The 21,026-nt window shown below is 48.9% G+C and overlaps 1 protein-coding gene across 2 annotated transcripts in view; it reads left to right on the forward strand.

The window, feature by feature from the left end:
• The window catches only part of Sez6l (seizure related 6 homolog (mouse)-like), a 176,648-nt gene extending 159,628 nt beyond the window's left edge, over positions 1-17,020 (forward strand). The window contains exons 13-17 of one of the 2 annotated variants that reach the window (XM_005396140.2): positions 4,570-4,764; positions 6,407-6,439; positions 8,437-8,551; positions 9,580-9,682; positions 13,720-17,020. In XM_005396140.2, coding sequence (XP_005396197.1) covers positions 4,570-4,764; positions 6,407-6,439; positions 8,437-8,551; positions 9,580-9,682; positions 13,720-13,749 — 476 coding nt within the window. In that variant the 3' untranslated portion in view covers positions 13,750-17,020. The remainder of the gene's footprint in view (positions 1-4,569; positions 4,765-6,406; positions 6,440-8,436; positions 8,552-9,579; positions 9,683-13,719) is intronic. The other variant, XM_013520286.1, reaches the window with a different exon arrangement.
• The last annotated feature ends 4,006 nt before the right edge of the window (positions 17,021-21,026 follow it).

Here is a 21,026-nt window from a genome sequence, read left to right on the forward strand (position 1 = left end):
TTTGTTTTTTTTTTTTTTTTTTTTTTTTTTTTTGAGGCTAAATTCTATAGCACAATTTAAATGGGGAAACAGTCCATAGAAATTTTATGAAGTAAGCAATAGGGGAGTTGGTGTGAGACTAGGACAAGAACTATAACAGCCATAAGCAGAATCGGGGTTTCCCGGGGTTTCATACTGTGCTCTGCTCACATGTAGGAGCCTGCATAATCTTCATCATAACCCAAAAGAGCCCATTTTGCAGATGAAGAAACCAAGGCTCCGAGAGGCTATTGTACTCACAGATACACAGCTGGGATCTGCAGCCTGGGCCCTTGAACACTTGGTGCCGAGCGCTTTACTTCACGACCCTCCTTTAATTGAGCTGACTTCGAAGAAGCACTTACTAGGCACCTACTGTGTACCAGGCTGCTGCTGATGCAGCCATGAGTTCTGCTCGGCTCAGAATCAAAGGGTTTTTTCAGAGTATTTTCAGAGGAACCATTAGACCATGCCCCGTGCTGGTCCTCAGCCAGACGCCACTCACGTTTACCACAAAAAGATGCAGATATGAGCATGCAGCTCGGTACTGCAGTGTTTGTGTGTGTGAGGGCCTGGGTCCCATCCCCATCCCTGCTTCCCCAAGAAAGCGTGCAGCCCCACTCTGCTCACTCTCATACCGCCTGTGTAACCATCCCCCCTCGACTGCGCTGGTGCCTCCTCTGGGTCTAACAGGACCTGCCACTTTTTATTGACACCTTCGCTGGACTCCTTGGAGTTCTTGACTGCAAGCAGTGCAGGGCAGGAATAGTATCTGATTCGCCTCCTGACCCTGCTGGACGTGTTGCCAGGCATGGAGGGAGTGCTTAGCAAATGCTTTCTGTTTTGGGGGGTTTGGGGGGATTTTTTGTCTTTTTGAGGCAGGGTCTCGCTGTGTAGTTCAGGCTGGCCTTGAGCTCCCTTTATAGCCCAGGTTGGCCTCGAACTTGCAACGATCTTCCTGCCTCAGCCTCCTGAGTGCTGGGATTACAGGCATGTGCCACCACCATGCCCAGCAATGAAAGCTTTCTGGATGAGCATGTGAGCACCTGCCAGGGTGGTCACACAAGATGCACTTCCAGCCACGCAGTGACCTGGAAAGTCCCTTTCCAGGGTCTGGCTTCTGGACCTACCAGCTGGATGTCCAAGGTGGGGAGAAAACAGCTCCTAACGGCTGATGAAGCATAAGGAAAAGTGCTTCCATCTCAAGGGTGGAAGCCAGGTTCCCATTCACCACCATTTCAAGGGGATCAAAACCCAAATTCTTCATGAGTAGTGATATCTTTGCTAAAACATCTTCAACCTTTCATGCATGTGCCCCTTGGAAAGGTGATAACAGCTAAGAGCCTGCAGGGCCAGGTGTGTTCAGTGTGTGAGACAACAGGGAGTGGTAGGGATTGTGGCTAAAATGAAGCTCATTCCTGGTTTAAGGAGAAAACTGCTACTTAAATCCACCAGCGAATCACTGCAGGAGGGGCCACAGATGTAGCTTGGGCTACAAAGTGAGCTCAAGGCCTGAACTCCATAGTGAGACCCTGTCTCAAAAAAAAAAAAAAAAAAAAAAAAAAAATCTAATCAATCATTGTATGAGTGCTTTGATCACCAGATGCTTCAGAAGAAGCCAAAAATCTTGATTATTACATGAACCAACCTGATCTGTGAAAACTCAATGGTTATTCTTAAATTTTACATTGCACGAGTTAAAAAGAGCCAGTTTGTAAGTCATATTCACGGGTGGAAAGGTTCCAGTCAGGACCCACACTTTACAGTGTGCCTCCCACCCACGGTCCCCTAGACAAGGGTGCTACCTGTTTTATTCACCTCTGTGTCCCCCGTTGCTAGGACATAACGGTTGCTCACTAATCATTGGTTGACTGAAGAATTTAATGTGTCCTGAGAACCAGGCATTGTGCCGGACACTGGTATTCCTGGCGTGAGCATCATAGCAGTTTGCACTGTGGGAAAGAGATACAGAGGAAAGAATGGAACAGTTGCAGGTCCGTGCAGGTTATGGGATGTGGGAATTCACGCCGTCGGAGACAGATCTGGCTCTGGAGGGGTTCCCAGAGATTCATCTTGCAGAATGAGGTGCATCAAACATGTGTTTGTGAGTGTGCTGCCCCTGCGGGCCTGGAGTCTGTGGGTAGCAGAACTAGGTCCTCTGGCCTGGAAACGCTCACAGAGAGACCCTAAGGCTGGAGTCTTTTCTGAAGATTTAAGCAAAGAAGGACCCAAATCGACACTCACATGGTTGTCTGCAAGACGCAGTTCTCTGCATCCTGCTGGCCAGAGCCCCCTCTGTCCTTCACATGCACCCTCCCACGGGGTGGCTCACAGCGTGGCTGATAGTCTGAGTCCGAGATGATCTGCTAGCGAGACACACGCGCCCTTGTGGTAGTGACCTCCATCCCATCACTTCTGCCCTGTTGTTGGTTAACAGCGAGTCACAGGTCCCACCTGCACTCAAGGACAGTGGACTGGGAGGCGGTGGTCCCTGAGGGCTCTGTTAGCGCTGGTCACTGTGCTCGTCCGTAGGTAGGAGGAGCGGTGTGCAGGGCAGGGGAGAAGCACAGACCAAGCCACCCAGGGAGAACAGCACTGTCCATCCGGCAAATGAGACCAGTTCCCTTTGGGGCTGGGAAGAGTCCGAGCAGGAAGATGAAGCAGAGCCTCGGAAGCCAAGTCTGAGGAAGCCACGTCCTCTCCACAACCGTCAGGATGTTCAGTGGGAAGCTGCCAGCCCCTGCTCCACGCCCTGAGGTGAAGTCTGCAGGGCTGAGATGGCAGGAATTGCACCACTGAGTGATAGAAACTGCTCCACTCGATCCCCCGGGAGCACTTTGGGTAAAAGGCACAGCACACCTCCCGGGGGAGTTTCACTAATCAGGCCGGGATCTGAAGCTGTTGATAACAGTTCCTCCCCTCCTGTCTCTCAGGTAGATCCACAGCAGGTACTGCATGTGATACTCGAAGACATGGGTCAAAGCCAGAAGAAAAGATTGACTGTTTAGGATCTGAAGTGGAAGAACTGGAACCCATGGGAACTGTCGTGGGGATGCAGAAGGCAGAGCCTCAGTGGAGAGCAGTATAGCAAGTCCTTGAAACTTAACAATAGAATTACTATACGCTCCAGCACTTCCACATCCGGGTATTACCTGCTAAAGAACAGAAATGAGGGACTCAAAGAGGTGTTTCTACACCCAGGGGCACAGCAGCAGCACTCACAATGGCTGCGATGTGGAAGCAGCCCGAGGGCCCGCTGATGAATGAGTATGCAAGAGCTTTCCATCCATAGAAGGGAGCAGCATTCAGCCTTCCAAAGGAAGGAAGCTCTGGCCCGAGCCCTCACAGGGATGAACCCTGAGGACACTGTGGTCGGTCAAATAAGCTGGCGCCCAAAAGACACGTACTGTGTGATTCCACCTGCATGAGATCCTTAGAGCAGTCAGATTCGTAGAGACAGAAAGCAAAGTGGTGGGTGCCAGGGGCTGGGGCATGGAAGACGGGGAATTGTTTGATGCATGAAGAATTGCAGATTGGCAAGAGGAAAAGAGTTCTGGGGTTAGCTGTACACAACATGCATGTATCTAACTCTTCCTACACTCCACATGGTTAAGAGGCTCATGTCGATGTTAACGGGGTGAGAATTTGACCACAGTTTAGATTTTAAATTTTTAATTCTTCTAAGTCTGTGAATCTTTTAGGATTTATAGTCCTTTGTGCAAAGCAGTGTTGCTGGCTGCGCATCCCCCCTGGGTGCTGAAAAGAACTGAATACACAGTGGGCTTGGAATGGGTTCAAGCTGCAGGTTGAACTCCCCCATAGGCCGGCAGGGACTTCGTGTCTGCAGCTTCAGGGAGTAACCACCAGATGGCGGTGTGAGCTGACTAGGTCGGACCAGTTAGCATTGGGCTCCTACTGTGGGCTCTGAGGGTCCCACTCGCCTTAACAAGCCCATCTCCAGGAAGGCCGGCAGGCACTGTGTTAAATAATACAGAGTATGCAGCGCCAGTGGAGGAAGAAAGGACTCGGTTGGTGGCAGGAGGCATCAGGGAAAGGTTCATGGAGGAGGAAAAACAAGTATTGAAAGACCAGACCTTCATACACTGGATGAACAGGTTAGGTATAAAATGAGAACGGAGAACTTTTCTTAAAGAAACACCACCAAAATGTACAGTTTACTGCACACCTACAACACACCAAGAACATCTTAAGCATTTCATACCTATTACCTCGTTCAATCCTGCAGATCCCTGTGAGGCTGATATTTGTGTTTTGCTGATAAGAAAACTGAAGATCAGAAAGGCTCTGGCTCTTGCTGGAAGTCACACAGCTAGGAAGTGGATAAACCCGGACTTGAACCCAGACTCCACAGCTCAGTTTATTCTCCTGTGCCTGTTTGTAATGTGTACCTAGAGGCAGGAGAGAGGAAGGCAGGTTTAATGAAGGGAAACAGTTCCAGAGGGTGGGCTGAGCTAGGCTCTGAGCAGGAGTCCCCACCCCCACACCTGATTGGCTTCATCTCATCAGAGCCCCGTTTGTCTTGTATTTCAGCGGAGGAGTCCCTGGCGTGTGACAACCCAGGGCTGCCTGAAAATGGGTACCAGATCCTATACAAGCGGCTGTACCTCCCGGGAGAGTCCCTCACCTTCATGTGCTACGAAGGTTTCGAGCTCATGGGCGAAGTGACCATCCGCTGCATCCTGGGGCAACCGTCACACTGGAACGGGCCCCTGCCTGTCTGCAAAGGTACAGAGATGGGCATGGGGCCGAGGGGCATTGTGGGGCCAGGTCAGGCTGGCTGCAGTCTGAACTTGCTCTGGTAGGGTGGCCTACTGCCCTTCCTGCACTCCACAGCTGGCACCTATCTTAGTCTGTTGTCTGCTGCTATAACAAAATGCCTGCACCTGGGTAATATATAAAGAAGAGAAGTCTGTTGGGCTTACAGTTCTGGAGCCTGGGAAGCCCAAGAGCCTGGAGCAGCATCAGCAAGGGCCTCCCGGCCACATCACAGCATGGGGGGGCACCCATGGCAGAGCCAGCCAGCCTGCCAGCACAGAGCTCCCATCCCCTTCCTAGAAAGCTGCTTGTGCCATCGTGGGGACCCCACCCCATGACCTCCTCTCACCCTCACACCCCCCCCAAAGTCTCCACCTCCAAACACCACCCACATGCAAGCCTGGGGATCCGGCTTCTAACATGTGGGACCTTCAGACCACGGCAGCTGTTGGCCAGTATTTTTCAACTGGTTCAGTTGTCATCACACACTGGTGATTTTGTTTGTTGTTGCTGCTGCTGCTAGTGTACATTCGCTCTTCATGATCGTTACCTTTGTTTGGGGGAATTTATTTATCTATTTCTTGATGATTTTCAATCCCTTTCCCCTCCCCCCACCACCTGCCCTCCCCGCTTCCCTTGGCCCCGTCCCCTTCTTTGAGAAGCCCACTTCCCCATTTTCTGTGGTCTCTGCTTCCCTCTACTCTTTAATCAATTCATACTGGGGGTTTCTCATGTCAGAGAAACCATACAATATCTAACTTTCTGTGTCTGACTGAGCAACCTGCACGCTAATCAGGAAGTCTTGGGATTTAGTCAGACATGGATGTAGCCAACACCTTTCCTATCTATTCTCCCCTGAGCTCCACTTCCAGGTTTTTTGCATCCTTGATGGAATATTTCTGTGCCCAGCTGCCAGGATGACAGTGAGGTCTGGGCCTGGCACGCCGTCCCCCATGGTCTTGAACTTCCAGGGTTTTTAGGAGATACAAGTTAATGACAGAGTTCCGCATGGAATACAAAGCCTAGTCCACAGATACGGAATACAAGGAGGTTCACCTAAACGTATATTTCCAGCAGGGAAATGGTGACCCCTTTGGCTGGCCTTTGGGGAGGGTCTCTTCAGCATTTTGTTCCATGTGAAAACTGTGCACAGATCTGACCTGAATAGTTAAGAGCAGAGGCGAAAGTCAAACAATCCCACTTGAAACCACTCCTTCATCCCTTAGATCCCGTGCGATGTCAGAGAAGTCACTGCATGTCTCTGAACCTCTGTTTGTTCATCTGTGGAATGGTGGGGATAGTAGTGTCTATTTCAAGAGACTGTTGAAGCTTAAATGGGAGGATATACACAGAGCTCCAGGCACAATATTGGGTGCTTTGTAATTATCCATTATTACAATTAGTGTTTTCGTAACTTTGTTCTCTGCCTCATCTTCCCTTGAGAACTTAGGTGAGCAGATCCTACAGATGATGGTAGTCGAAGACCAGTGAAAACATAGCCTTAACTAACGAAGTGTGGCACGGGCTTCCTCATCTATTTTTTTCTCTAGCTTCATTTCACACAGAGTGAATTCACTTTGCACTGACCCACGCTTTCTGATCTCTCTTCCAGTTAATCAAGACAGTTTTGAACATGCTTTAGAAGGTGAGTTCCATCCCGTAACAAAAAGACCCCATACATCAAGCTCATAGCAGGAAACGAGGGTGGGTCCTTGAAATGTGTTGACCCAGGTGCTTTAAAAAGTAATTAATAAAGTCTGCCTTCACACCACCACAAATAACCTCCAAGCAAATGAAACTAGAAAGAAAAAACTAAGTGGTTTTGCAACTTCACGTCCTAAATGTACCCGTGAGGTATTTGACACCAGCTCTGCACACAGTGAGGGGAGCCCGAGATGCTCAGCCCTGTGGTCCATTGCCCCAGCCAGGAAGTGTTCCCGGTCCTGCCCTGTCCACACTGAGCGCCCTCCTGCCGCAGGAGAGGAGGGCCAGCCCAGGGCCAGCCCCAGGCTCCACTCTCCTGTGATCTTTCTGCTCCCCAACGTAGGCATCTGTCTCCGTCTCCTCTATTGGAAATTCCCCAGTGACGCTTATTAACATGGGATGTGGTTCAGAGCCCGTCATGATTTTCTCCGCGCTCTTGCTCCCCGATTCCTTCCCGGCCCCTCCACATAGAAAACCTTCGGCACTTTCATTAAATTGGGTGTAAAACCTCTCCTTCAGACTGTGATGTCAGAAAAAAAAAAAATCAAATCCATTGTTTCACTTATCAAAATGTTCCAGCCAATTAAGCACTTGTCATTGTCATTCCTGGGGTCTCATCGGGAGCTCTGTGAATTGCGTGTCACCGGTTGCCGGTCCCTGTAACAAGCAACGTGGTCATGCGCACAGGTAGAGGCAGAGCTCAAATACAGGTGCGGGGGGAGCAGCTATTAGTCATTCCGCTTGGAAAATAGCGGGCGTTTCATGGTGCCGTTCTCTACCTGAGATGGCCCTCGGCTGCCTTTCGCCACCCTGTGAACCATGAAAACGTCCCCTAGGGCTGGGCTCGCTCAGGCAGGCTGAGCGCCATTGCCAGTTTTGTGGGCTTCTATTCATCATCAGGCTTAGCATTGATTTTTCAGACCTCATAAAGAGGTGGTTAATGGATTATAGATTGGAACACAGCTAAGCTTGTGAGATGCAGCTACGAGAATGCAGAGGAGCCCTGGAGGCCAAGCTTCCAGAAACAATGTGAGGCCCCTGCAGCTGTGCTGGGAAGCACGTCCAGTCTCTGAAATAGCTACGATGGTCCTACCAATCACCACAAGTGCTGTGACCTGATGGGAGCCTCCAGGTGACTCTGAGTGCTCCCCGAGAATGAGTGGCAGAGGCTGAGAAAGCGCTGCGTCTTGAAGCTGGGGTGTGCAGAATGCAGAGCTATGCCAGCTGCCCAGGTTCAATCTTGGATTGGAGTCTGAGTTCTGCAGGGCGCCCTAGCTGGGTGCAACTTTTGAGCAAGGACTTGAAATGACAATGAGTGAACCGTGCAGATAAGTGGGAGAGGGGGACACCAGGCAGAGAAACCGCATGTGCAAAGGCCCTGAAGTAGCTGTGTGCCTACTATGCACTGGCGGGGAGTAAGCAGGCAAAGAAATCGCAGCACACTAAGGAGAGCGCTGTGAAACAGCTCCCGGGGAGCAGCCGCGCTAGGGACTCCTGCTTGGAAAACTTGCAACTGACCTGGCCTCATCACACACACACACACACACATACACACACACACACACACACACACACACACACACGGACAGCCCAGATTTGCATTTGGGATTTTCTCCACTTCTTTCCTTGGGTCGGATTTTAACCGGATTTCAGCAATGCTCACCGCCAGCCCCCGGCGGGGCTGAAGGACGCACCTCGACTCTAGGGATTTCTCCGGCTCTTCTCAAGAGCGGGATTTTAACCAGATCGGGCTGCACCCTACCCTCCAGTGGGCATGGACGTATGAGGCTCCTAACTGCGACTCTCCCATTCCGGGGGGCCTGTAGTCCTCTGTAGGCCATGGGAGGGGCAAGGGGCTGGGGTGCTCTCCTGAGAGGCGGCGGGGTACCACGGGGCAGGGCATGCGCAGGCTGAGAGGCTCAGCAGCTGTGTGTTCAGTAGCAGAAGCGGCAGCCGAGTCTTCCCTGGAAGGAGGAAATATGGCGCTGGCTATCTTCATCCCTGTCCTCATCATCTCCTTGCTGCTGGGAGGAGCCTACATTTACATTACCAGGTAGGCTGAGGCGGGAGGCAGCACCCTGGGGAACTGGGCGGTCACCTCAGAGCTTCAGGTCTGCTCTGGAGCCTTTGAACAGGAATAGTAGCATTCACATGACTGTAGAGATGATTCAATTCCACTCATCTCTGCAGGGCAGGTAATGACATTGGGCACAGACCAAGGGCCCCCGGCAGGAGGGCTGAGCATGAGCTAGCACCCAAGACAGACACCTGTCCTGGTCCCAAGGAGCTTCTCCTTTCATGGAGGGCACGGACAGTTCTCAGTGTTGGGCACTCCGGCTCAGTCACTCTATCACTCACTCACTCATCTGTGTAGCCCTCCAATATGCAGTCACAACTGAGTGGGTACCGAACACTGTCCCAGGCCCTGGAGGTCACAGACTTGCATGCAATGAAGAAGGTATGTGTAGACCAAGCTTGGCAGAGTCACTGATGCATCAAGGGTCACGCTCACCAGAGTGCTGCTGTGTGCCGGGCAGACTTCCAGGCCCGGGGACATCATTGTGAACACGACAGAAGGAGTCTTCGCCCGCGTGGGCCTCAGGTTCTACTGGCACAAGACAGATGATAAGCAAAATATACAAGGAAAGCGTGGAGTAGATTGGAAGGTGAAAGACTCAGGGAGGAAAAGAAAACTGGAAAGAGAAAAAGCGCTCTGGCAGAGTGGTGGTAGTTGAATTTTTAAATTAGTAGGTGGGAGAGGCCCCACTGAGAAAGGAAAAACATGTGAGCAAGGACGTAAACATGATTCAGTGAGTAACACGCAGAGGAGTGGGAGAGGAGGTGGGGAACGGGCATGCGCAGAGGGCCTGAGGCAGGCGTGAGTCATCCCTGCCGTCAGGGGGCTCCCGTCAAGTGCAGGGGGAAGAGGAGTAAGCAGACGAGTGAGTGCTAACACATTAAGGTAAACACAGCAAAGGGAAGAGCTGCCTGAGCTCAGGAAGTGGGCAGACTGCTCTGGTCCCTTAGGGCAATGGGTCTCCCGCTGCAGGGGAGCTGACCCGTCTCCCATCTCTTCTCCAGGTGTCGCTACTACTCCAGCCTCCGCCTGCCCCTCATGTACTCCCACCCCTACAGCCAGATCACCGTGGAGACCGAGTTTGACAACCCCATCTACGAGACGGGGGTGAGTCGCCCTCCTTCTGTCCCACCTCCTCCCTCTTCACCCACTGTGCCGCCGCCAGCGGAAGACCCAGCTGAGGTTCTGCTGGTGCTCACCGCATCCCCCACTGTGCTCACCACCAGGCTCCCAGGGCTATTGCAGATGTTTGGGGCCAGGAGGATCCCGGGAGGCTGTTCGCCCTCAGGGAGCCCATGGCAAGGAAGGGCTGCTCCCAAGACCTGCAGACGAGCCTGATGGTCAGGCGTCAGGTGCCCTGGTGGCCTGGACATGTGGCCACCCTACATGTCCAGCTGAGCCCTGTGCTTTACTGAGGACACAGTGCAGCCTTCCTATAACCCTGAAAGGCAGCCCAGTGCTGGATACTGGGAGCACAGTGCTGAACCAAGTACACTCACTTCACAGCCGGATACATTCCAAGAACCATGCCATTTGTTGATCACTGTGTCAACATCCTGGGGTGGCATCCTCAAACCCATATGGTGGAGGTCCATCACTCGCTGTGGCTCTTTCATTCCAGTTTGTTTGTTTGTTTCACAGCACCAAGGACTGAACCCAAGACCTTTGCACTGATCTACATTCCCAACCCTGTTGTAATTTTTAATTTAGAGGCAGGGTCTTGCTAAGCTGCCAAGACTGGGCTCAAATCCCAGAGTGCTAGGGTGACAAGTGTGGGACATCACACTTGGCTCGCTGTGATGTCTCAAAGTGATCACACAAACCAGGCATGGTGGCTCACACCTGTCATCCCAACTACTTAGGAGGCTGAGGCAGGAGGTTCCCAATTTTTAAGTCCAGCCCAAGCAACTTAGCAAGACCCTCTGTCAAAATGAAAAGGGCTGGGGATGTTGCTCAATGGTAGAATGGTTGCCTGGTATGTACTAGGCCAGGGGGTCCATCCCAGCACTGGAAGGGGTGAGGGGAGAGAGACAGAGAGGGAGAGACAGAGAGAGAGATAGAGACAGACACAGACAGAGACAGAGAGACAGGACACAGGAGATGTAGGTGACTGCTGTCAGAGTCACATCACATACAGTAACCTTTTTAGGTAAGTAGAAGTATTACAGCACAGTAAATACACGGAAGAAACATTGTGACATGGTCATTTAGTATCATTACCAAGTGTGCTGTACTGTGTCTAACCATAGGTGCCATCCTTCCATAAGGGTGGCAGCGCAGCAGGCTTGTTCTCACCTGCATCGTGACACATGAGGGAAGCCTTGAGCTGCAACAGCATGGCATCAGCAGGCAAGAGGCATCGTTCCACCTGTTATTATCTTGTGGGGCCACTGTTGGCTCTGCAGTCTGCTGTTGACCACATGTCCTTAAGTGGTGCTTGACTACAGGCTCAGCTCCCACCCCCATAAGCTTACAGTTTTGCAAAGAAGATAAATATCACTAATAGTAATATATGTCCCATGCGCCCAACACCCAGTGCATAAGGTCTGCACACTTGCGGTTCTCTGGGATGAACTCTACAGTCATGTATCTTTGACTGATGAGGACATGGAGGTCCAGAGGAAGAAGGAATTTGGCCAGTGGGGCACCAAGCCAAAGTGCCCAGCTGGCATCCGGGCTGCACTCACCCTGCTGCCTCCCCGCAAACCTCAAGCCATCAGACTTGCCCATGACTAGCTCGGTTATGCTAAATGATCACATTTACAGACTATGAAACAATTAGGGTGCTGTGAGAGTGTACGATGGGGGAGGAGAAGGGGGCTGGAAAGATGTGTTGGAGGAAGTGATCATAAACTGAGAAATGGAAGATGGGTAGAACTGGCTGAAGAGGGCATCGGGAAGGTGGAGGGGTATATGCAAAGGTCCAGAGGCTGATCATGACTGTACAAGACCACTTCTTCACAATCACTGTGTCATGATGTCCGTCCCTCCCGATGTGTGTAGGGGTGGAAATGACCTGTCCTTGCTCCCGCTGTTTCACCTTCCCCCCAACCCAGTCCCTCTGTGTAGTTATCTGTTGATGTGTAACAATAGTACCACAAGTCTAGGGGCCCGTTGCAGCACATGTTCCCTATCTCATCATTCTATAGGTGGGGAATCCGGGCCCAGTTCAGCAGGGTCCTCTGCTGCTTCGGGGCTCGTGGGTCACTGTGAGTATCCCAGCTGGGTCTGCCAGGCTCATCCGAGGCTCATGTGTTAGATGTCACCAGTCAGTTCCTCCAGGTAGCTGGATGGAGGGGCTCCATTTCTAGCAGACTGTTGTGTTTGCTTGTTGTTTGTTTGTTCGTTTTTGGCACTGGGGATTGAACCTAAGGACACCCTACTGTACGGATCCACTGGGTTCTTGCTGTACCCTGGGAAGGAACGGTGGTGAGAATGAGGAAAAGACAAGAGAGAAAAGCTGGGGTCAGGCAGAGGTCCTCTCTCTTCTGAGCGGAGAAGGGTAACTACCCAAAAACAGTAGAGCATTTATTTATACCCGTCAGAGGTTGATTAATTTCAGCCTCGCTGCCCAGCAATCAGTTAACAAGCTACAACGGCTTGTTTCCGTGCTTCGAGGAGCTCCCGTGTTTCCAGAGCTCCCATGTTCTCGGAGCTCCCGTGTTCTTGGGCTGGCTTCGTCCTGCGCGTGTAATTACTTTCCAGCTTCGGCCGCTCCCAACACCCTACCCCTGAGCTGTGTTCCCAGCCTGTTTTTTATTTTTTACTCTGTGATAGCATCTTACTAGGTAGTCCAGACAGGACTCAAACTTGCAGTCCTCCTGCCTCGGCCCGCCTCAGTGCTGGAATTACAGGCGTGTGCCACCACACCTGGCTGCAGGCTGTCATCCAGAAGCCACCTTCAGTTCTTTCCATGTGGCCCTCTCCACACAGCAGCTCACACTTGAGTCTCCTAGCAAGGTGGGAGCCGCAAGCCTGTGTAATGCAAACATGGAAGTGACATCTTAGCCACAGCCCTCCCAGGAGGAGGAGCTCACACAAGAACAAGCAGGTGGGGACTGCTGTAAAGTCTGCCCTCCACACCTCCTATCTGCTGAGAAGCGTAGAAGTGGTTGCTTCTCTGTGTTGGCCCAGCGGGAACTGAAGATTCCATTAAAACAGGTGACAGTGACCATTTCTAAGGCTGAGCCATGGCTCCTTCTGTCTCCCTGCTCCTCAGCCCTGGAGCCTGGAATGGCATACCTGGCCACCACCCACACATTGCAGATGTTTTCAGTGCACTGAGAGTAAAGCCCATGGGCTGGGGATTTAGCTCAGTGGCACAGCACCTGCCTGGCAAGCACAAGGTCATGAGTTCGATTCCCAGTACCAGGAAAAAAACAAAACAAAACAAAAAACAAGCAAGCAAACAAAAAAAGAGAGTAAAGCGCATGTTTTTCATACTCTAGGCAGCTTGTGTTCAAATCCTCAGAAAAGGTGAGGCTGATGAAAAATGGCAATTAGTAGACTTTGTGGAAATGGAAAGGGGGTCTAGGCGGGGCAGAGGGCAGGAGAGCAGAGGAAGGTGAAATAGAAGGGATGAAGATGAGATATGTATACATCCCAACACCCCACAATGAATATATTCATTAGGTTTCACAAACATGTACTAATTTTTAAAAAAGAAAAATAGCATTGAGAGCTCAGACCTTATTAATATTTACTGGTAGATCATATCAATGACCTAGGTCTATAACAATGCAGAGTAGCAAACAATCCCAAACTTAATATCTTAAAGCAAAAGCACCCATGTGCTCCCCAGTCCATGGGGCAATGATGTAGCCTGATCTCAGCAGAGTGTCAAAGCTTGTTGGCTGTTGGCTGAGTGACCCAGCTCTGTTCTCTGTGTCCTTTAACCCCCTATGGGGACTTACAGATCATGCCTTGAGCAGCGTGATGGCAGTAAGACAGGTACACACAACACATTCCCATGTGCATACCATGGTCTTGTAACCTATGAGAAGAAGCAAGTCAGGGGCAGAGTGGAACTGCTGTGCAGTTCACATAGCCGAGGTCATGGACACAGGAAGGAGGAAGAACTGGAACCAGTGCAGTGTCAGTCTACCACACAAGGCTTAACAAATCTGTGCCTCTCTTTGTTGCAGGAAACCAGAGAGTATGAGGTTTCTATCTAAAGAGCTGCACTAGAGAAGGGAGCTCACAGACATGAACTCGGTTACAACCTCCTCAAGACATCCATCCAGAGACCATGTGGCATTTGATCGAAACCCCGGAGTGTCTGCTGTCTTCTCTTTAGACTCTTGATTGAAGATTTACTGTTTTCTTTGCTGTATTTATTATATTTAAGATTGAAGTAGATGTGGTTTGATGTACTGCGGCTGCAGCCAAGTTCATTGACAGCCTCCATTCCCAAGGCAGGTGGAATATCTGCAAAGTGGCAAACAGCAGCAGCGACAAACAAACAACAACAACACATCAAGTCTCTCCCGTCATCAGCAATGGCATGCTGAGGCTGCATCAAGTTGCACACATCTTTGGCATCCATGCCCAGAGTGTTTTGGGTACAAATCTATCTCCCAAGATTAGGTTGGAAAGGGTGTTTCTCATTGGGTTATCACGGGTTGGAATTTAGCACAGGTACTTAAGCCCATTCCTTGTTTTGGTCCAAAACAGATTCCGTGTCATCTTTTCTAATGTTACCAGCTCCTAAAATGCCATACCCCATCTCCTCTGTCTCATGGATTTTCTGAAGGCAGCCCAGATGTCACATAAACATTCTCTTGTACCACCCTGACCTCCCTGGATGCTGGCAAAATCTGAAGAAAATGTTTTCTTCCTAAAAAGGTGATAAGTGACAAAGGAGAATTTTTAGAGAAGATGAGAGGTCTAAGAGTTCCAAGGAGGAAATGGGGTGAAGGGGTACATTGGTTGAAGGAATTGGGTTAATAAAACGTTCTTTTCCTTGACACTCCTTCGATGATGACAGAGCTGGTGATTTATGCAAGTGCCAGAATCGATCGCCTTGTTGGGCAGGGCCACCCTCCAGCAAGGATAATAAGTCTGCAGGCATGGGAGACAGGCGGCTTCACCCCCACAGTTACAGGGCTCGTGCTGGGAGAGAGGAGGTGCCGTGCTCTGAAGTTCAGGGGTGAGCGGTTTTCCTCCTGGGGTTCTGGGATATCTTGGCCTACAGCATAGGAGATGGTCAAATGCACTGCTTCCCTAAAAGATGTCCTCTTCAGAGGCCATATCTCCCAGGGGGGGAAGGCTCTAGGAGGAAGAGGAAGGACGATCCTGCTGTCCTGTTCTCTGGAACTTCGTATGTTGGATGGCAGTGTGGATGCTGACTGTGGAGCTTCAGACAATAGGACCAGGGGCTGAAATCACAACAAACTGTACCATGGACTCTGCATCATCCGATCTGAGCATCAAGGAGGAGAGGAAGAGGAATTTCAGGTCAAACCAGGAAGTCATTGCAGTGTATCCAGTTACATGAGCATCTTGAGATTTTATCAGGGTCCTTTTGCCCCAATCCAGTGGAACTGTGAGTGTGTGGCTCTTGAGAAGATTCTTTTCTACATATGAGGTTTTTTTATGAAAAGGCAGAGGGTGAAGGTGCACAGATGGAATGGTCCATGTGGGGTGATTCAGTTCCCTGGTGTCATGTGGTAACCACGCAGCCAGGGCACAGCTCAGCCAGGCAGGCACAGGTTCAGTGGTTTTTGATGCCCTCCCTTGCTCTCTAGAACTGTTTTAAATCTGCTGGTTTTCAAACAAAGAAGGGACCATGCTGGCTGCCAAGCCCAAAAGAGAATGGTTAGGAGTCCGTATCTTCGCAGTTGCTTCGGGAACATCTTGAGCAAGAGAGGAAATTGGTCTTATGCAACCCCTGCCCCACTACAGCTCAGACCTCAATCCTACGGGTGAGTCTGCCAGAGAAGAGTCCTACATGTGTGCTCCCGAAGGCAGAAGCATTTATGGGGCAGAGCAGAAGACAACAAAGGCCTGTTTTCCAGGCCCCTAAAGCTCACCCCATTTATGAAAGAACCAGAGAACAGGCGTTCGAGGCCACTGGTGAGCAATGTTGCTTTGGAGAAAGACAAGACAAATAACATAACCTTGTTTTGAAAGGCAGAAATCCAACCTTCGCTTCGATTTCTATTTGATGCTTATTCTAACCCTAACCTTGAGTCGTCTGCAAGGAAGAACTCTATTAATAATATTTGATTTTAGAACATTCCATGGTTAGGTGAAAACTAAACATTTGCCTTTTGTAAGACTGACAAGATACAAAATCGTTCTTTTAACCCTGCTCCCTGAAAGTGGCCAGGTCACGGCCCAGGTATTCTTACTGGCTATTGGACAGATAGAGAAGATGGTGTTTTGGTGGGGGATTTTTTTTTCAAGAGACCAATGTCCTAGCTCTGTCTTAGTATACAGCACTTGTAACTATGTTTTAAAAGTTTGTTGTAGCCTAGAGTTGGGTCATGCAAGTTCAGCAACGTGCAGTGTGATTGAAAAGACAGGTTGGTGTCTATTTTTTCTTTTTAAAATATCTAAGTGTGTATTTGTAATATGTAAAGGTAAAAAAATTAGTGCCAAAAATGTATGAGGCATCTCATCACAGTTCATCTATGTCTGTTTTTATAAGATCAAAATCAAAACCCATCAGGATGAAATATTTTTGGACAGAATACCCTCTTGAGAAACTTGAGAATGGACTGAGCCTTCCTACAAGTCACTCGTTCTTAAAATAGCGGGGAAATATGTTTACAGAGAGTGTGAACTTCAGAGAATGCATGTGCTGGTGTGTGTTACACACTAATTCATACAGGCTGTATTGTCAGCTACCACCCTGTGCTTTAAAAATGCACACACTCAACCCTCCTCAGCTTGGAGCTCAGCCTTTTCTTTTCCTTTTTCCTTTTTGGTAGAATTATTTATCCAGCCTAAGTATTCTGATTGCTATCTGACAGCCATCTTTACTTAATCCCATGGATGTACTTTACCTGGAAGTGCTTTTGAAGTCAGCCCCTTGGAGAGCTTATGGAACATCATGCTGATAGCTTTGAAACCTGCCAAGCAGCTCAGAAGAAAGAAAACTGGCCACACAACCAGGAGAATGGAATAGAGGAGGGATTTGGCAAAGAGTGGGTAGCTTAAAGCTGATATACGGCCCTTGGGCAAAAATGGCTTTCCCTGGGATACATCCAAAGAGCACGACCCATCTATGTCCTGATGAGGTGTAATGGGTCATTTGAGGTCAGATATTACAAGTTGTCCAGCATCCCCAAAGGTAGGCTTTCTCCTGGGAAATTTTCTTTCATTTTCATTTTATCATCAAACAGAATAAAAAGCAGAACAAACTTTCTAAGCTAGAATAATGAAATTAAGTCATTTTCCACTTTGTATATATTGATGCTAATAAAACAAATGAAAAAAAGAGTCTATGGGATTTTTGTTATCAGTGCTACAGGATGGTACCAAGTAGGATATTTCCAGTTTCCAGGGATTGGGTCAGGTGACACTTGTGGATAGTTTAAAGGCCAAGATGGGACTTCCCCAATCCACAGTGGTCCTAGGGACATTGAAGGGATGTTGAGAATAAAACAGAGCTCAGGGGACTTCCATCATCAAACACATCATCCCCTTCCCCCAGTCTCAGGCTGCCACGATGAAGTTCCACAGACTGGGAGACTTAAACAGCAGAGACTGTTTCCCAATGTTCTTGATATGTAGAAGGCCAGGATCAAGGTGGCAGCCAAGTCACTTCTCTTTGAGGGCTGCCCTCTTGGCTTGCAGATGGCCTTCTTGCAGGGACTCCACATAGCAAATAGGGAGAGGAAAGACAGGGGCGTGGGAAGGGAGAGAAAGAAGTTTCTCTTCTTAAAATGCCTCAGTCTCATCATATGATCCTTATGACCTTCTTTAACCTTAATTGCCTACCAAGAGCAGAACACCCCACTCCTCAGTACCAAAGTCAGTATTGGTCAAAGCTCTCCAGAGAAATAGAATCAATAAAATGTGTAAGTAGGTATATAAATTTCATGAACCAATTCATTAGATTCTCTCCCTCCTTCCCTCAGTGTGCATGTGTGTGCACGCATATGTGTGTGTCCCAGGCACTGGGCGGGGTCATACTGACTAAAACACACGCAGAGATCCAGTGTAAGGAATTGGCTCATGCCGTTGTGCAGACTGAAAAGTGTCAAGGCTCACAGTCACAAGCTGGAGAGCTGACACATGACTCCACTGCACCCAAGGCTGAAGGCAGGGGAAGCAGCGGCATGAGTCCCAGACCGGCCAACCCAAAACATAAGATCAGTGTTCCCAGTCCTGTACAAACACCATGAAAGACCAATGTCCTAGCCCAAGACAGGAAGGAATGTCTTAGTCACACCATCATTGCTGAAACACAATACCCAAAACCCACAACTTAAAGGGTGAGAGGTTTATTTTGCCTCATGGTACAGTCCCTGGCTCACCAATTCCAAGGAAGGAATGGCCTGGCAGTAATGATCTGAAAGAGGAAAGTTGCACACACCATGGTGTCCAGGAAGCAAAGAGAAAAGGGAAGAGCCAGGGAGGGAGATGCACCCTTCCAGGCCACACCCAAAGGGACCTACCACTTCCAATAAGGCCCGCCCTCCCAACAGCACACTCACCCTCTGAGCTCACCAGGGGATGAAACCACAAATGAGTACAGTGTCCCATGATCCAATCAGCTTCCAAAAACTCCACCTTTGAACACATGAGGCTTTGGGAGGATGTTTCAGATCTAAATGATAACAATCTCGCTCACTCATGGGTGGGTCCCCCTTTCTGTGGTATATGGGTGATTGCATGAGGGCCACTGCCATTACGAAGGGCAGTCTGCTTTACCCAGCCAACCAGCCCCTATGTTAATCTCATCCAAAACCACCATGGCAGTCAATCCTAGAATAATGTCTGACTGAGTGTCTGGGTACCCTCTGGCCCAGTCAAATTGACTACAATTAACCATCAAGCCCAAAAGCTCTATAAATACCAGGGGATGCCTCTAAGGAGTAGGTGATCTATGGCTTCCCTACAGAAGCCTCGCAGTGATGCTGCTATTCTTTCTGGGTGAGAACTGATGACAGTGTTCACACTTCTTAGGATAATGGCAGTTGGACTTAACCAATGTCTTAGGTTGTGTTCCCCAGAAGTAAGCCTTAAGACAAGTGCAAATAATTCATTTTCTAGTTAATTCTATAGAGTGCCAGTAGACAAGTGTGAAAGTAGGCTGAAAAGGAAAATAAGACTGAAAAGTGCTTCGCTGGGGATGTAGCTCAGTGGTCAAGCACTTCCCTAGCATGCATGAGGCCTTGGGTTTGTTCCCCAGCACTGCAAGGAGGGGAGGGAAGACGTGGAGGACATTGATCAAGCAGGTTATTCCTGAGGACACCCCGGCTCCATGCCACTGTGTAATTCTGAGAGGTGGTGAACTGAAAGCCTCGGGGTTGTTCCATCTGAGGGATTGTATATCTACCAATTCCCAACCGTCACTAATTAAGAGTTGTATCTGTGAGGTAACAACTCCTCAGCATCTCCAGGATCCTCTGTTCTCAGAGTTACTTAGGTTTGCAGGTGGAAAGCATCCAAGCAGGGGTCACAGGCATAGCGAGTGGCAAAGTGATGCTGGCACGGTACCTGTCATGCTCATTATCACCCATGTCAGTTGCCAATCAGTTCAGTCAACCTTCAGTCAGCTCGTCCATCCTTAGCCACATTTGCCACCCTCTGGGTCAGCTCCTGTGCTGTGGACACCTCAGTAATGCGATCGAGTGCAGGAGAGCCTAGAAAACATAAATCAGTAACTGCGTAATAGAAATGTAAAACACCAAAGATTTCCAAACAAGTCCTTTCAGATAGATCTTTCTTCTGATGATGATGAAAATTCAATCAAGTAATATAACGGTTTAAATAAGGTTTTCAAAGGATCATTCTTCTTTTAAAAGAAAAGTTCCTAAAGGTTACAAAACTTTCGATTGATATGGCTGAATCCAGTAGGCTTCCTCAGTAACACAGCAGCAATATGTGTCTTTAAGATCACTGAATCTTTTCCCAAATAAGGAAATATCCAAGTGACCACATTGTGCTTCACTGTGCCTTAGAGATTAATCATATTACTGCTAATACTGACCTAGTCTGCTCTCCATCACTGCAACAAATATCTGACATAATCAGTGCACAAAGAGCAAAGGCTTTCATAGCTCATGAAATGGTTTTGAAGGCCTCATTCCATGGTAACCTGGACCCTCTGCCTTGGGCCTGTGCTGCAGCAATGCATCATGGCTGGAACACGTGGTCGAGGAGGACTGTGTTTCCTTCACTGCATGGCACCCAGGAAGCAAAGAGAGACAAAGAGAAGTGCTAGGGCCCCACAGTGCCTTTCAAGGATACAGCCCCCAATGACCTTTCACCCCCATCTTTTAGGAGGGTTCAGCACCTCCTGAAAACACCAAGCTGAAGACTGAGCCTTGAACACATAGACCTTTGGGGGATGGTCAACATCTAAACTGTAGCAAATTCTAAAGGGACTAGAAATGTTACATAGGAGGAAATATTCACAGGATGAAAATAAGTGATATTGTATATGGATAAAGGATGTCAACAAAGGGGAATGGGATTCTTCAGCTATGTTTTGCCTTTATCTTCCATAAATGGTCCCCTTCAAAATAGGTGAAGTAGGTTCATTAAAGATGAAGGAAACTGATTGAGTACTAGCCCCCGAGCTTTAGAACATAAAGTGCTAAAATAATGTTCATTTGTGAGGTCAGAATAATGAGATTCTGATTGTACTTAAAATTTTTGTGGTTAATCCATTCTTCATCTGGACAAAGAGATGCTTTCTTTTCTGTTGTTGTTGTTTTGTTTGTTTGTTTGTTTTTGAGGCAGAGCCTCACTATACAATTTTAGCCTTGAAATTATCATGTAGTCCAGGTTGGCTTCAAATACAGCAATCCTCTGCTTCAGCTGCCCAAGTGTGGGGATTACCAGTGTGCACCAGCACGCCCAGCTTCTTTCTTCTCTTATAATTTTTTATAAAAATCAAGAGTGTCCTACAAGGTACCTGAGACTTTTGTAGCTGCTTCTTAATCTGCCTTTAATTGGTTGGGAGTCTCCGTACTCACTAACATGACAGATCGATTTGCAGGGTGAGAAAAACACAGATTTTCATGCAACTTTCTTACACGTTATTTCATTCATCATTGTTTGCTTTCTCACGGATTGTTTTTCTAAACTACACAAAAGACGAGTTGACTGGATAGAGCAGGGCTTTCTTTGCAGTGGTGTCCTTATGTGGGAGCTCTATCCGTGGTCCTGGAATATTCAAGTGCCATAAAATCTTCCCTACATACACATGGGATTGAGAGTTAACCATCAAAAATATCATCCTAGGACAATTCTAGAAATTGAAGTGAAGACA

The sequence above is a fragment of the Chinchilla lanigera genome, unplaced genomic scaffold (genome assembly GCF_000276665.1).
Source record: "Chinchilla lanigera isolate Chin_1 unplaced genomic scaffold, ChiLan1.0 scaffold00054, whole genome shotgun sequence".
Classification (NCBI taxonomy): Eukaryota; Metazoa; Chordata; class Mammalia; order Rodentia; family Chinchillidae; genus Chinchilla; species Chinchilla lanigera.